The 13371-nt window shown below is 40.2% G+C and overlaps 1 protein-coding gene across 7 annotated transcripts in view; it reads left to right on the top strand.

The window, feature by feature from the left end:
• Positions 1 to 13371, top strand: part of dachd (dachshund d) — a 120474-nt gene that overhangs the window by 85920 nt on the left and 21183 nt on the right. For 2 of the 7 annotated variants that reach the window (XM_042494549.2, XM_042494552.2), the window contains exons 4-6: positions 4521 to 4693; positions 5533 to 5668; positions 5818 to 5949. In XM_042494549.2, coding sequence (XP_042350483.2) covers positions 4521 to 4693; positions 5533 to 5668; positions 5818 to 5949 — 441 coding nt within the window. Of the gene's footprint in view, positions 1 to 4520; positions 4694 to 5522; positions 5693 to 5817; positions 5950 to 13371 lie in introns of all 7 variants that reach the window. The other 5 variants (XM_088083473.1, XM_088083475.1, XM_088083476.1 and 2 more) reach the window with 3 other exon arrangements.

Consider the following 13371-nt stretch of genomic DNA (forward strand, 5'->3'; position numbering starts at 1 on the left):
TTTCTTGTTTGCATGTGTGTCTGCGTGTGTGAATGTGGGAGCAGTTTTCGGTGCATATGCATGCGCTCGCGTCGTGCAAAGTGGCACCGCGATGCCAGACAACATATTTATGGAGGCTGCGTCTTATGTTTGATCTAACAGGCTATAAGGCTCCCTCCATCTCACATGGCGGCGCTTTCTGATTTTGGAGGAGATTAATAGTTATAGTAAAGATGTATAGCTGATTAGTGCGTTGGAGAGACCTCTAAATGTCTTGCCGCATGACAGACACTTTTTCATGAGCCATTCATTTCCTTTTGGGACCGGTGTGCAAATCCTTGATACGACCACAACAAAGCCCCTCCATGTGTGTGCACCGCCGTCTCACCTTTGTTGGAGAAATACATACACGACATGGGGGCATTTTACAAGCGCAATTAGGAGGAAAAAAACTGAGATTGTTTTGCAGCGGGCCGACTGCATACGCATTGTGCAGTCAGTCAGTTCATTTAGCTGCCTGACTGAAATGGTCCTGTTCAGTTTGACAGATCAGAAGAGGGAAAAAATATCTCAACACCATGAAAACCAAAGGCTTAGCGCTGAGCAAATCAGCCCTTTGTCTTGTTCAATTCAAATCAAAGGATAACCAGGAATGTTTGTTTGACAACAGCATTTACAATGCATTGTTCTGAAGCCCAGAGCCTCCCAAACAAAGACAGATAGGCTTTAAACAAGTCATTTAATTAGCACCGGATCCCCAGCTTTGGCTGCGCCAACCAATTATACATTCCTGAGGCATGTGCAGGTCCTATTTCACGGGCGCGAGAGGCAGATCCTCTCCAGCCCTGTCTCTTACAGTACATCTCTCCCCTTCCATTTAAGAGAAGGTAAATAGCCCAGACAGACAGCTTCATTAGCCAGCGTCTGAAGAGCGCGGGGCCGATTGTCGCTTAAATAGTGCGCTTTTACTGCAGGCCCAGCCGGCGACCTCCGATCAATTACAGCTGACATTATTGTTTGTCGGGAGCTTTTTTCCTGGACAGAGGGAGTAAAAAACGAGATCAGGCCTGAGCTTTGGCTGGAAATGTAATCTTCCCCCTCTCTTTGGTTCTTTCGCTCCACAAACAATAAATCATTCAGTTGAAGAGATAATAAAGTGCCAAGTAGGAGCTAGTTTAATTTTTGTCAGGGGAAATCTGTCCACAACAGAGTTAAGGGTAAGGGGGCTGGCTGCTACCTCTGTACCATTTTCAATGACAATGGCTTCCCTTTTTTTTTTCTTATTTTCCCTCGTAGGGTTAGACGTCCAGAAAGGCTCAAGTCCTGTTTAGATGAAGATTAACGGCTGCACAAATCACTGCAGGTTATCATTTCTGTCATCAAAATAAATTACTGCTCTCTTTTTAATCATTTTAAAGCAGTCAACGTTCAATCTTTTTTTTTTTTTTTTCTTTTCTGTGATGCTCTTAAGTGTCGGACCCACCGTCAGCCGTGTGGTTTGGTTCTGATGTAACAGCTTTTTAATCACGCCGTTACCGAGGGCTGTTTTAATTCATTCAATTCATCCTCCGCGATTCAGATCTTTGCTTATCCATGCGTGAACTCCCGAGCACTGCGCGACATAATAGCTGAGCTGTTTATATTGGTATTAAGTGATTTGTAGTTTTAATGATGGTAAATAGGAGTTCACCTTTGCGGGTCCCTCAGGCTTACTTCAGGTAAATTACTCCAAATGCATTGTTTATGCCCTTCAGGAGGGAGGGGGGGGGCTTGTGGGAATTCACCTCTCATCAGGTCTGAACTTCTGTATCAGAGATAAACACAAACTGACAAATATGTTTCCAGCGCTTTGCCCACTGGAATATCTACACAATATCTTAGCGGTTAATGAGTCTGACTAATGTTTGTTGATTCTGTTTTTGGAGAAGAAATACACAAAAATCTCTGCTTATTATCATCAGCGAGGTAAAAAAATTAGTCAGGAATGTGATACGCTGCTATTTAGGTAGGGTTTGTACAGCCATTTGAAGGTAGCAATTTAGAGGCCTGGAAAAGTTTTGGAAAACTAAATATACCCTGAAAGTTTTGGAAAAGTCATGATTTTTTTGTTTTTACAAACTTGTATAGTAGAGGACTGTTGGAAATTTGAATATCCAATGATAATTTTGGTTTTGAATGTTTCTGGCTGTGATAAATGGTGTAATCTTGTGTGATTTTTAAAGAAAACATGCCTGTATTTAAAAATATGTTTTATTTACGTTTTATTATTGTTTTATTTGTCGTTTAAAAAGCTATTTCAGAGAGTGTATGGTCTTTAAAATTTGCCTCAAAGTCATGGAAATGTATTGGTAAAAAATGTGTATGAACCCTGTTTAGGGGAGTAAATTGCATATAAATGAAAGGACAAAACACTTCACTGTCTTTCAAAAGTGCCAGATTCCTTGAATAAACCAATATCCTCCTCACCTGGCTCCTTTCAGCAGGAAATAAAGGGATTTGGTGGACCCTTGTTGGTCTGTGGCACATTCCCGTACAGTGGCCTGAATGGGCCTTTATGGGAGAAACACCGCTTTGGGACGGGGTGACATGAAAGGGGCTGGACAGCCACTGAAAGCGAGACTAATACCACTTAGAGCGAACAGAGGTCCAGTGTTTCCCCAACAGGCTGTCCGTCAGGTGGGGAGAAATCACCAATATTCATATAGTACAAGATATAATGAGCCAAAATACCATATTCTCAATGATTTTCCACCTTTTCATGAAAATTTGGCCACTCGAGTCCATTCGTCTTTATGCTTGTAGCCGTGTTTGATTGAATGGGTGTAATGTATCCACCTCAAAGGCAGAATAAGTCTCTTCACTCTGGCCCTTGAGTGGCCTTGAAAGGCTGATAGGTAGCCTAAACCTCCCCATGTTGTCCTACAGTAAGTACCCCCGCAATCAGGCCCTCTGTGGTGTTTTTTAATTGAGCTTAGCCTGCTGAGTGGTAATTGATTCAGTCTGAGCTACAGCAGAGGCGCTGATACAAGGTGCTGCTTGGCTTCCGCCTTTCTTTAATCTCCGCTGCTTTATATTGTTTGGGAATACTCGCCACAGAGAAACTGCATGCCATCTTTCTTATGGAAATCAATGCTTCTTTTAGAAGGAGGGGAATGACAGAGAGGAGTACTTCTCATGTCCTTTCATTTTCAACCAGTGTCCTTCTCTTAGAGGCGTCGCCATGCAGATCTCCTTGCCCTTTGGCTACTGATGTTTTGTCAGAAAAAGAAGAGTGGAGTTGTTTTGTGGATCAGCTTTCTGTAGTGCAGTATCTTTTTTTTCTCTCTCTCTCTTTTCTTTCACACAGCTTTTTTTTTTTTTTTTTTTACCTTGAACAGGGCTGCCAAGAAAAAGAGAAAAAAAAGGAGTGAAAAATCAACAGAGAGGCTCAATCAGATCCAATAGTGTCTATGAGGTTTTCTTTAAAGCATTTGAGGAAAAGCATCTGAGTGGCGGAGGAATGAGACCAAACTGTTCCCAGTCACTTTTGATCCTGCCAGTTCAAAGTCCCCATAGAGCAGAGGGGGGGACGGAGGGGGGGTTCGCCGTGGTTGGGGAGGGGGGTACAGACACCTAGCTTTGACCTTCTGTCTGCGCTCATGTCCTTTGAAAGTTGGCTTGTTTTCATTAAGCCATTCAGAAGCGCAGTGCAGGGCCACAGTTTGACTAACTACTAACCCCCTATGGTATCTTTACAAGACGCTCTTTACATTTTCGGACTACTAATGTCTTCAATTTTCCCAATTAGGCGTCTATTGCCAGACAGCAATTGAATAATTTAAAACATTTGTAAGACATCTCTGATGTTGTAATGGAATAATTTGTGTGCATATAAAAAAGAAAAGAAATGGAAAATCCCATTATTGTGCGAGCTGAGAGTGTCTTTTTACTCTCGCTCTTTTCTTCTTCTTCTCTCTCTCTGGTCTGGAATATACGCCGCTATAATTAGCCTAAAGTCATTGCCGTACTGTGGTCTGACGGTACTTGTTTGTCATTAGCACATTTAACTAGTCATTTGGGTAATGGCTTTCAAGATTGCCTTTGTTTTTACAGAGATATTTTTTTATATGTAAATATTGAGACAATTTACATAATGTGCCCTTTTTATTCATCATAGAATAATTGATGCATATTTATTGCTGTGTAAACTTTGGTCTTTGAATGACTGTGTATATAGTTATCATCGCCGTTTTCTTTATTATTATTGCAGTAGTATCTATTATTAACGTATGTTGTAAAACATTTATGTGTATTATGTTAACATGGAAAGATACCCGAGAAGCGATTAATCTGAATTTTTTGTCCTAATGGACGGCGGCGTAAAGCTTTAGTGTTATTGGACACAGATTTTAAAGGGTATCTCAGTGGTGGGAATTACTGATTGCTGAATTAACAGCAGCAGGTTTTGAGTTTTCGGGCCAGAGCCTCAGAAGTTTCCCCTGTGAATATCTCACTCATAATACGCATCATTGAGTAACCAACGACCTCTTCATGTGTCTCAGGCCTGGAACTCCCCTTCATGATGATGCCACACCCCCTGATCCCAGTCAGCCTGCCCCCAGCCTCTGTCACCATGGCGATGAGCCAGATGAACCACCTCAGCACCATCGCAAACATGGCCGCCGCAGCACAGGGCCAGAGTCTGCCCTCCAGAATGGTCACCTCTGTTATAAAGGTAAATTTTAAAACAAGAAGCAGTCATGTTATGACGCGCGATGGTAGGCATGTCCCGCTCACATTTTTAAATAATTATTAACATTGAGTATCTGCCAATGGGGAGTCAGGATTTGATACTTCTGTTTTCCTTGATAATACAGATCCACAGTGCACAGTGAAGTCCACAGTCTTCAAGTCCATCAGAGCTGTTAAAATCAACCAAATGGATATGTTATATGCATAACAATTAAATAACTCTGCGGTGCATTAAGGAAAAAATCTCTTCATTTAAGCTGTGCAAAAAAACAGGCCATAACGTGAAATGTTTCTTATTTTGACAAGGTGTTAAGAAAATATTTTTTCACATTTTAACAAGATTTTTTTCATGTTTTTACAAGATAGTTTCATGTTATAAAAAGATGTTTTTAAAAAAATATATATTTTTCTGATTTTTAGGAGATATTGTCGTTATAACAAGAAAATCTACTTTTATGTTTTAACAAGAAACATTTTCTCGTAAAAAAAGTAACATGAAAATATCTTTTAAAAATGAGAAAAATATCTTGTCGCAACAAGAAACTTTTCATGGTATTATCTGCATGATCAGGGTTATTATTTGGCTTTGAAAAAACAGCTGTGTGACAGGTGACATAACGCTGATGTAAAACAAAGATCGGATCTATAAGCTCACTATAGCCGATGCCGATCAGTTAAAAAATGCCTTGATCAGCCCCGATACAGATCTTTGAGATCAGATCGGGACATCCCTGCTGAATGGTTGTCCTTGTGATGTAATGCTTCAGTCTGCATCGGATATTTATTTTTGGGTGTGTGTTTCTGGCGCTGCTGGGGTTTCAGGAACGTGTGCCGGACAGTCCCTCCCCTGCTCCTTCCTTAGAAGACCACAGGAGGCCGGGCAGTCACCCATCGTCTCACCGCAGCAGCAGTGTGTCCAGCTCCCCAGCCCACACAGAAAGCTCCTCAGACAGGATACGTACGTTTGTCACACAGATAAATGGTGAAGAAAAAAGCAAATGTGCTGTGCAGATTGTTGTTGTTTTGTTTCATTCACAAAGACGGAGCAGAAGTACGTCTTCTCAGTTTGTTCCTAAAACAACCTTTGTTTTGTCATCCTCTCTCCAGCGATACACCACAATGGCCTGTCCATGAACCACGCCCTGCTAGGCCTGTCCCCCAACATCCCGCCTGGGCCTAAAGAGGGAGACCTGGCCCACGACATGAGCCATGAAGTAAAGAGGATGCACGCCGACAAAGGTGAGTCAGCTTTCTTCGACAAGAAAAACATTTCTTAGTGTCGTCCACATGATGCACCGTAAAGGATTTCCACTTAAAAAATGATTTGTATTGTTTCTTTTTAAAACTCACAGTGTATGTTTTAAGTTAAGGTCTTATAATTAGCTTTTCCTTCTTTTCAATGCTCACTGTGTATGAAAATGACAGATGTTAAAAGAAACAAGTGACTGAATACTACATTTGTGCTCTACTGGACCGACTCTGTTCTTGCAGCCTTTAATATGAGTTGTAACTTCATGAATCAAAGTCTCATAACAAAGACTCAACAATCTAAGGAGAGCAGAGCGGGTTTGTAAATCTGCAGGGAAGTTAATATCACACAGTCAGTGCAGGCAGGAGAAGCCACTGAGTTAACAGTGGAGACATTTAGTTAATGTGTCACCAAAAGCAGAGCCGCTTTCTGACACTATGGTTGGTCAGGGTGCCTTCAAGTGAAATCAGCTTTTTTGTAGCAATTGGAGTGGAAAAAAACCCTTTTTTTTCTCGCTAAAATAACTAGAAAAGAAACTGTACAACCACCAGAAAACCTTGTCAGACCTCATGTATTTTCCCAACAAAGAAACACTTGACATTCCTAGAAGCTGAAGATCCCTTAAGGTTGTGAATATCAATTTTACAATTTGAGAAATTTTAAACCTTTTGCAGGATTTGTAGTAACCCTCTTTATTCTTTTTGCTTCCACTTTATCTCACTTGTAGATTGTGTTACAATACTTCTGAAGTAGCAAGTTAAAACCCTCTTAGACAAAGTTTCTCAAGTTAATATGTAGTTTTTATTACAGACTACAAATAGAAAGGTGCACATAAGAGGAGGTAACCTGTAAACACTTGTGGATGTGTTTTAATTTTGGGTGAAGTGTTGCACACGTTTTGCTCTTTGGAGCAGTCTCTGGTTTTGTTTGGAAACTCCACAGAAAGATGTTAGCGTTGCTGTAGATGCTTTACTTTTACAACACGTCAGCCCTTTGATTATTTTTAGAGCTGGGCAAAATATTGATATTACATTGGTATTGTGATACAATACGAGATCTCATAGAATTTGGATGTCGCAATATTTTAAGTGTTGTGTTTTCCTGGTTTTAAAGGCTGAATTACAGTAAAATGTAAAAGAATTTTTCACACTTAGTAGACTGTTCCAGCTGCTCTATTATTTACCAGCTTAGTCATATATTCACATTAATGATGATTTTTGTTCAAAAATCTCATTATGTAAATATTCTTTGAAAGCATTAGTAGCTGACCCTTCAATATCACGGTATTTATAATGAGGTATTTTGTCAGAAATAATGTGATTTTTGATTTTCTCCTCATCAGCCAACCCTAATTATGTTTAATGTCAACCTCTAAAAAAATATCAAGTGAATTATTTTTAACAATTTTCTTATAAACTCCATGAATTTATTATTTTTTGCAGTTGTTTTTGAAAGGCTTAAAAGATTACTTTCAGCTATTTTTTTTTTTTATTAGATTTTGCAATGCACCCATGTCCTCTGCTATAAAAGGACACTGTTCACTGCCGCCCGCAGTATTATTCCATTAACAGAATGTAAAAAAAAAAGAGAGAAAATATATATAATTATGAAAACATTAAAAGTGCAACTAATAAATGTTATATAAATAAGTGTCATATAATCAGATTTTGCATTATCAGTTTTTAAAGTCAGAATTTTATATATATATATATATATGGGAAATAATGAGCCCCTTGTATATAGCAGGAGATTTGCTGACATGTGCTATTTCCTATCATCCCCATTAACTCTGAACTTAGATGGAAAAATATTCAGAATGCCGAACCTCAGTCACATTGTCCAGAGTAAATGTTTTTATTATTAATTGCTGGCATTATTTCATTACAATTTTGCCATGATTGGAAAAAAAAGAAAAGAAAAGAAAAAAAGATAGAAATCTACTAAGCGTGGCGGATTAAATACAAAATGAAGCAAATAATAGATTTTAGTATTCTCTGTTGGTTTTGAGCCGAGCAGAGGCGGGGTGTGCTGTGCTGTACTGGGTGATACAGGGTGGGGTGAGGCTGATAATGATATTAAAACCACTATGGAAATCATTGGGCTGTATGTTCCCTGTTGGCTGGGCTGACGTGAAGATCAGTGTTAGACCTTCACTCACAGGGTGTGAAGCAGTGAATAGTAATAATTAGCAGGATCATGAGCTGAATTTATGGGTCACAAACTGTCTAGCTGTCTGTGTGTGTGTGTGTGTGTGTGTGTGTGTGTGTGTGTGTGTGTGTGTGTGTGTGTGTGTGTGTGTGATGAACAGAGGCAAACAGAGCAATGCAAACAGAGAAAGAAGGAGATTTAACCAAGTATCCACACACTAAATCAACTGATTGTTTCCTCAGCAGCAGAAATCTTACTTCTTAACTGAAGTGCCTCCTCCATACTCAGATAATCAACACAAATGGACTGTAATTTCTCCGCAATATTAGAGGAGAAAGCAAATGACCCAGCAATCCACAGCAATTCTAGCTAGTTGACCCACACACATCTACCCGCAAACACGCGCTGCATTATCTTTGAGATTGTCAATTCCTAATATGTCACTGGACTTGATTAGGATTCCGAGCTCTCCAGTGTGTGCACCAGAGGTCTCGGGCTGTGGAAAACATTTTTATAAAATAACCCATTAATGCAGAGGAGTGCAACTAAATTAGTTACCAATTTGCTGAGCATGAATTAATGAAGAGAGCTTCTCCCGGCTCCCACAGTTGTAATTTTCATAATAACCCCAGACCTTTATTTGGCAGGTTGTTTAGTTTTTTCGTTTGAAGGTTTTCATTAGTCTAATGAGGACTGTGCAAGGGCGAGCAGTCAGCACAATTTACATGAGGAAGCTATCATAATAAATGAGGCAATTTGAATAACATGCACAGGTTTATGCAGCGAGATAAGAGAGATTGTAGCAGCCAGATTCAGAGGTAACCAATACATTAGAACCGACTAATAACCAAAGTAATTCCAATAAAAGCTTTAAGTGAAGGGAATAAAATTAATGATAGATATATTGAACTGTAATGATATGATACATGATGCATTAGATTAATAAAATAAATGTGTTCCATTGTTAAAGAGGGGTGAGGCCTCGCCATGCGAAGCTTTGTTTATAGTGCGCTTTTTAATTAGGCTTGTTCATCGCATCAGTTTGTTTAGATAAATGAGATAACATTCCAATGGTTTAATGATATCTCTCCACTTGTTTGATCTTTATGATCCTGGCAGAGCATTAAATTAATCTCTTGCAATGCACTCTTAGAAGGGAGCACAGTGGGCGCAGAGGAAGGATGCAGTGCCCCGGCTCATATGGAAGCTATTTAAATAGCCAGACACCTCAGAGACAGCCACTATAATGTCACATCACTCACATCCTATGAACACGTCTCATCTTTTTCATGTCATCTCTGCTGATGAAGGACAAAGGCTGTTTGTTGTTGTCTAAAAAAGACCATTTCCAAAGTTGTGTCACCCAGTGCAGAGTAACCAGATGGTATTTTTTTTTTTTTTTTGTTGGTTTGGGGGGGCCGTTGTTTGAACTTGATTATTTTTTGTCCAAATTTTGCCTGAGAAAAAAAAGGCAAGTTAGATGATGTGTGAGAGGGAAAAAAAGGCTGGTAGAAAGCTAAGTGTTATCTCACATGTGACTAATTGAATTGCTTCAAACAGAAAGTCTGTGGCGATAGCTTCCGACAAGCCTCTGTCTCGTGAAACAGCAGGTAGCTGACAAACAAGGGGAAATTTGAAAGGTACGGAAGCCTTTGGCTGTAAACTCACTTTGGACATCAAACACTTGACATCATTTTATTTCCTCGGGGAGAAGGTGTTTGAAACACAAGCCATATGTATGTACGTCGAAGTATAAGAGTTTTCTGTAAATACCATGTGGCAGTTTAAGCATTTTGCCAACAACAAATTTCACCACTCTACCTCAGCCCTCCCGCTGCAGTTAAACATGCCACATCTCTTTTACGCACAGCTAAAACGCCTGACAGGAGAGTCAGAGGCAGCTACAGTGTGTAAACTGATTCTGTAAACCATATTTTAAAAGCGGGTGATTCACTGGTAATATGATATTGGCGCTTCCCCGGTAAACGTTATATATCCTTGTTGACACAACAGGAGATGCACTCATAATGTCCTCCCAAGCACAAATGGATGCCTGTGGTGTGTTATCTCACCTCCAGGTTTCATCCTTTCATACCTGATATCAACTCTGTCCTTGTACATTGTAGTGCGACGATTCTGTTTTAACAAACTTCACGTCTGTTTACTTCACGTCAGCTGTACAGAGATGTTACCTTCACCTCCAAACTTAGTAATCAAAGTGCTTTTTCATCCATAAGTGGGTTAACGTTACTTCACTTTTCACAGTTAGCTTTGTAACATTTGAGACACTGAAGTGAAAATGATCAAAAACACCACAAATATTAATCGTAAATACTATTAACAATATGCAAGTTCCATAACTGTGAAAAGTTTTGTCTGTTTACTTCCTGTCAACTCCACAGTAACGTGACCTTCACCTCCAACCTGAGCGATCAAAGTGCTTTTTCACCGATTACCCTCTACGCTACTGTGATGCCTCTTGCATGTGCATTTTTAGCTCTTTTCACTCATAAAACTACATCCCCAATGATGTTGCACCCTCAAGAATCCAAATGCACTTGTTATATTGTAACATGAGTTTCTGCAGGCTGTGTTGTTGGGGGATTACGAGTTATTATGAAGAAACTAGGGAAAAATGTCCAGAAAACCATATTTATCATTCATATGATTACATATTCAAAATTATATTACAGAAAAAAAATATAGCACTTCCCTAACAACATGTACAAATCTAACTGCAAAAAGTGAAGTAACTAACCAAAGAATGAAAAGCCACTCTGATCACTGAGGTCAGAGGTGAAGGTAGCGTTACTGTAGAGCTGACAGGAAGTAAACAGACATGAAGTTCACACGTCAAGCAACAATGTGCAAGTGGAGAACTGAGAAATCGGACAGAGCTGACTTGCCACGCCTTTTCTTTGTCAGGATGCTGCCTGTATGTCCAGTGGCTGCTGCACTGTGTGCTGTCTGCAGTCCCAGTTTACAGTGTGAATGATGAAGTGGAGCAGGTACCAGTGTCACAGTCTATTACGTTCAGCTGCTTTGGGCAAGGACCTGTGGACACTGATGGGCTCATGTAGAGGGGGGAATATATTTTGGAAAAAAAAGATGAAAAAGGCAAAAAAAAGTGATTCCCAGCCTTTGTAGTCTTTGTTCTGCTCCTCCTTTGCATAAGCATTTGCAATGATAAAAAGGAAGTCGGGGGACTTTGGGTCAGGCAAAAGTTTCGACATTAGTTGCACGCTCTTTTTGCGGCGTAAATATTTCACTGACATTGATGGTATCTCCGTACAGTATCATTAAAAGTTCGATATGTTCCGTGTAAGCTCCTTCTCTTCATCTTCCTGACTTTAATGCATAGTGTTTTGTTCAGTCCTCCCGATGTCCTTGGCGTTGCGAGCTTCAAACACATGCTGACTACCTGACTTTCCCTAAGTCAGGAGGCAAGATCATTAGCCATCACAACCCTGAAATGTGACTTGGCAGACAATAATGCTTTATGATCAAACAACTTGTCAGTGCGTCCCGTTGAAATGAAAGAGTGCAAAAAAATAATTCAATAGAGGATCAATCAAATTTCCCCAGCCCATGTGAGAGAGATTGCTGATGGTGCAGAGAGGGGCTATTCCTCGAGGACATGGGAGTTCATTTGGATATTTGTTCTCCCCCTCATGAATGTTCCATTGCGTGACACCATCTCCTGCTAATCACATTTCACTGAAAAGGGGGGATGCTTTTAGGGACGTTGAAAAGAGAGAGGTTCTTTTTAATCTTTGAAATGCCTCAAAAGTGACAGAATGCTTTCTCCTGCCAAGACGTGAGCCTCGGATGGGGAGATAAATATGCTGTGGTCAGCTAAGTGTATCTAGTGAGCAGAGAGGCAAATTTAATAATGCATTATCATTCACTGGCGAAGGTGAAATCTCCCTGTCCATCAGAAGGCTGAGGCCTGTTTCATGTTACCCTTCACTGCAAATGAACAAGTGCTTTACTCAGCCATACCAGAGATGCACAGTAGGCACCAGTGCTCGACTATATATGCCGCTCCGGACTGTCAGGAAAACAGGTCTGCAATCAAAGCAATCATCTCTCTGTCTTTGCTGGAGACATTAATGATCACAGTCCTTATTCCTGATAAAAGTGTTTTGAACAATAGCCTTCTTTTTTTTTCTCTCCGAGAACACAAGGTGCGTTTTACATATCTGAGCATCTGCTATTATGCAGATTATGGGAACATATTTACCCGAATGCCCTTGGACAACAGCATTAAACAATTATGAAGATTATGTACAATGCCGGGCGAAAAATTTGCGATTCAAAACAATTCGTATCTTCACAGTGGCAACTGTTGCAGACAGATAAGGTTGACCCTGAATATGTATTTCTGTACTTTTGGAGACATTCTGTGGGGTTGTTTGTATAATTTAATATTTACATGTAAACAGTAATTAAGTGATGCTGCCGACATGCCAGGGCCAGGCTCTGCCAAGGTAAACACCAGCCCTAGTAGTTTGCCACAGTCCATCATGTTTACAGACTTGCAGAGCCGAGTGCTGTTTGTGTGCTCTTCCTTGGCAAAGCCCATAAAACACAACCAATTGGATGCCGAGTGTTGAACACAGTCACTCTTATCGTCTGGCAGTCTGCTCACTGACTTGAGGACATTGTGAGTCAAACCTTTAAATTTTCACTCTGCGATAATTACGCCGCTATACTTGAGCTTTTATATCCTTTCACTGAGAAAGTAAATCATTCCTAATAAAGAGAGGAAGAATAGGGGGCGGAGGGAAAAGTGCTTGAGGACTAATTCTCTTCACTCCCTCCCTCTCTGCTCTCTATTCTGCTTTTTGAAAGCCTTTCTCTGAGTATTCCAGTCACCTTGACTTTGCAGCTGCAGCCTTATAGTCTGTTGCTTATCCTGCCTAACCCCAGCCTGTCAATTAGGTGTTTAAAAATTAATCTCTTTAACTGGAAATACCATGCCAGCTTTCTTCCGTCTGTAAATGAAGTGTTATTAATTCACACAGCGCAAAGCCAGTGTTATGAATAATGTTATCAAAACAGATTTCCACACGTTTAACACGTCGCTCCTATTAAAACCCCTTAAGTATTTTTATAACTGTGAAACCGGGACTGCTAATGGATTTGCATCCATTTTTGAGCTTCTCCACCAGGCAGCCATAGAGCAAGTGCTCCTAAGCCAGGCCTTTTAAAGTTTACATTTCCCATTTCCTCTTTTGTTCTTTCATCTTCATTTAAAAGCA

This window comes from Plectropomus leopardus, chromosome 10 (assembly GCF_026936395.1).
Source record: "Plectropomus leopardus strain MGB_pleo_1.0 chromosome 10, ASM2693639v1, whole genome shotgun sequence".
NCBI classification, from domain to species: domain Eukaryota; kingdom Metazoa; phylum Chordata; class Actinopteri; order Perciformes; family Serranidae; genus Plectropomus; species Plectropomus leopardus.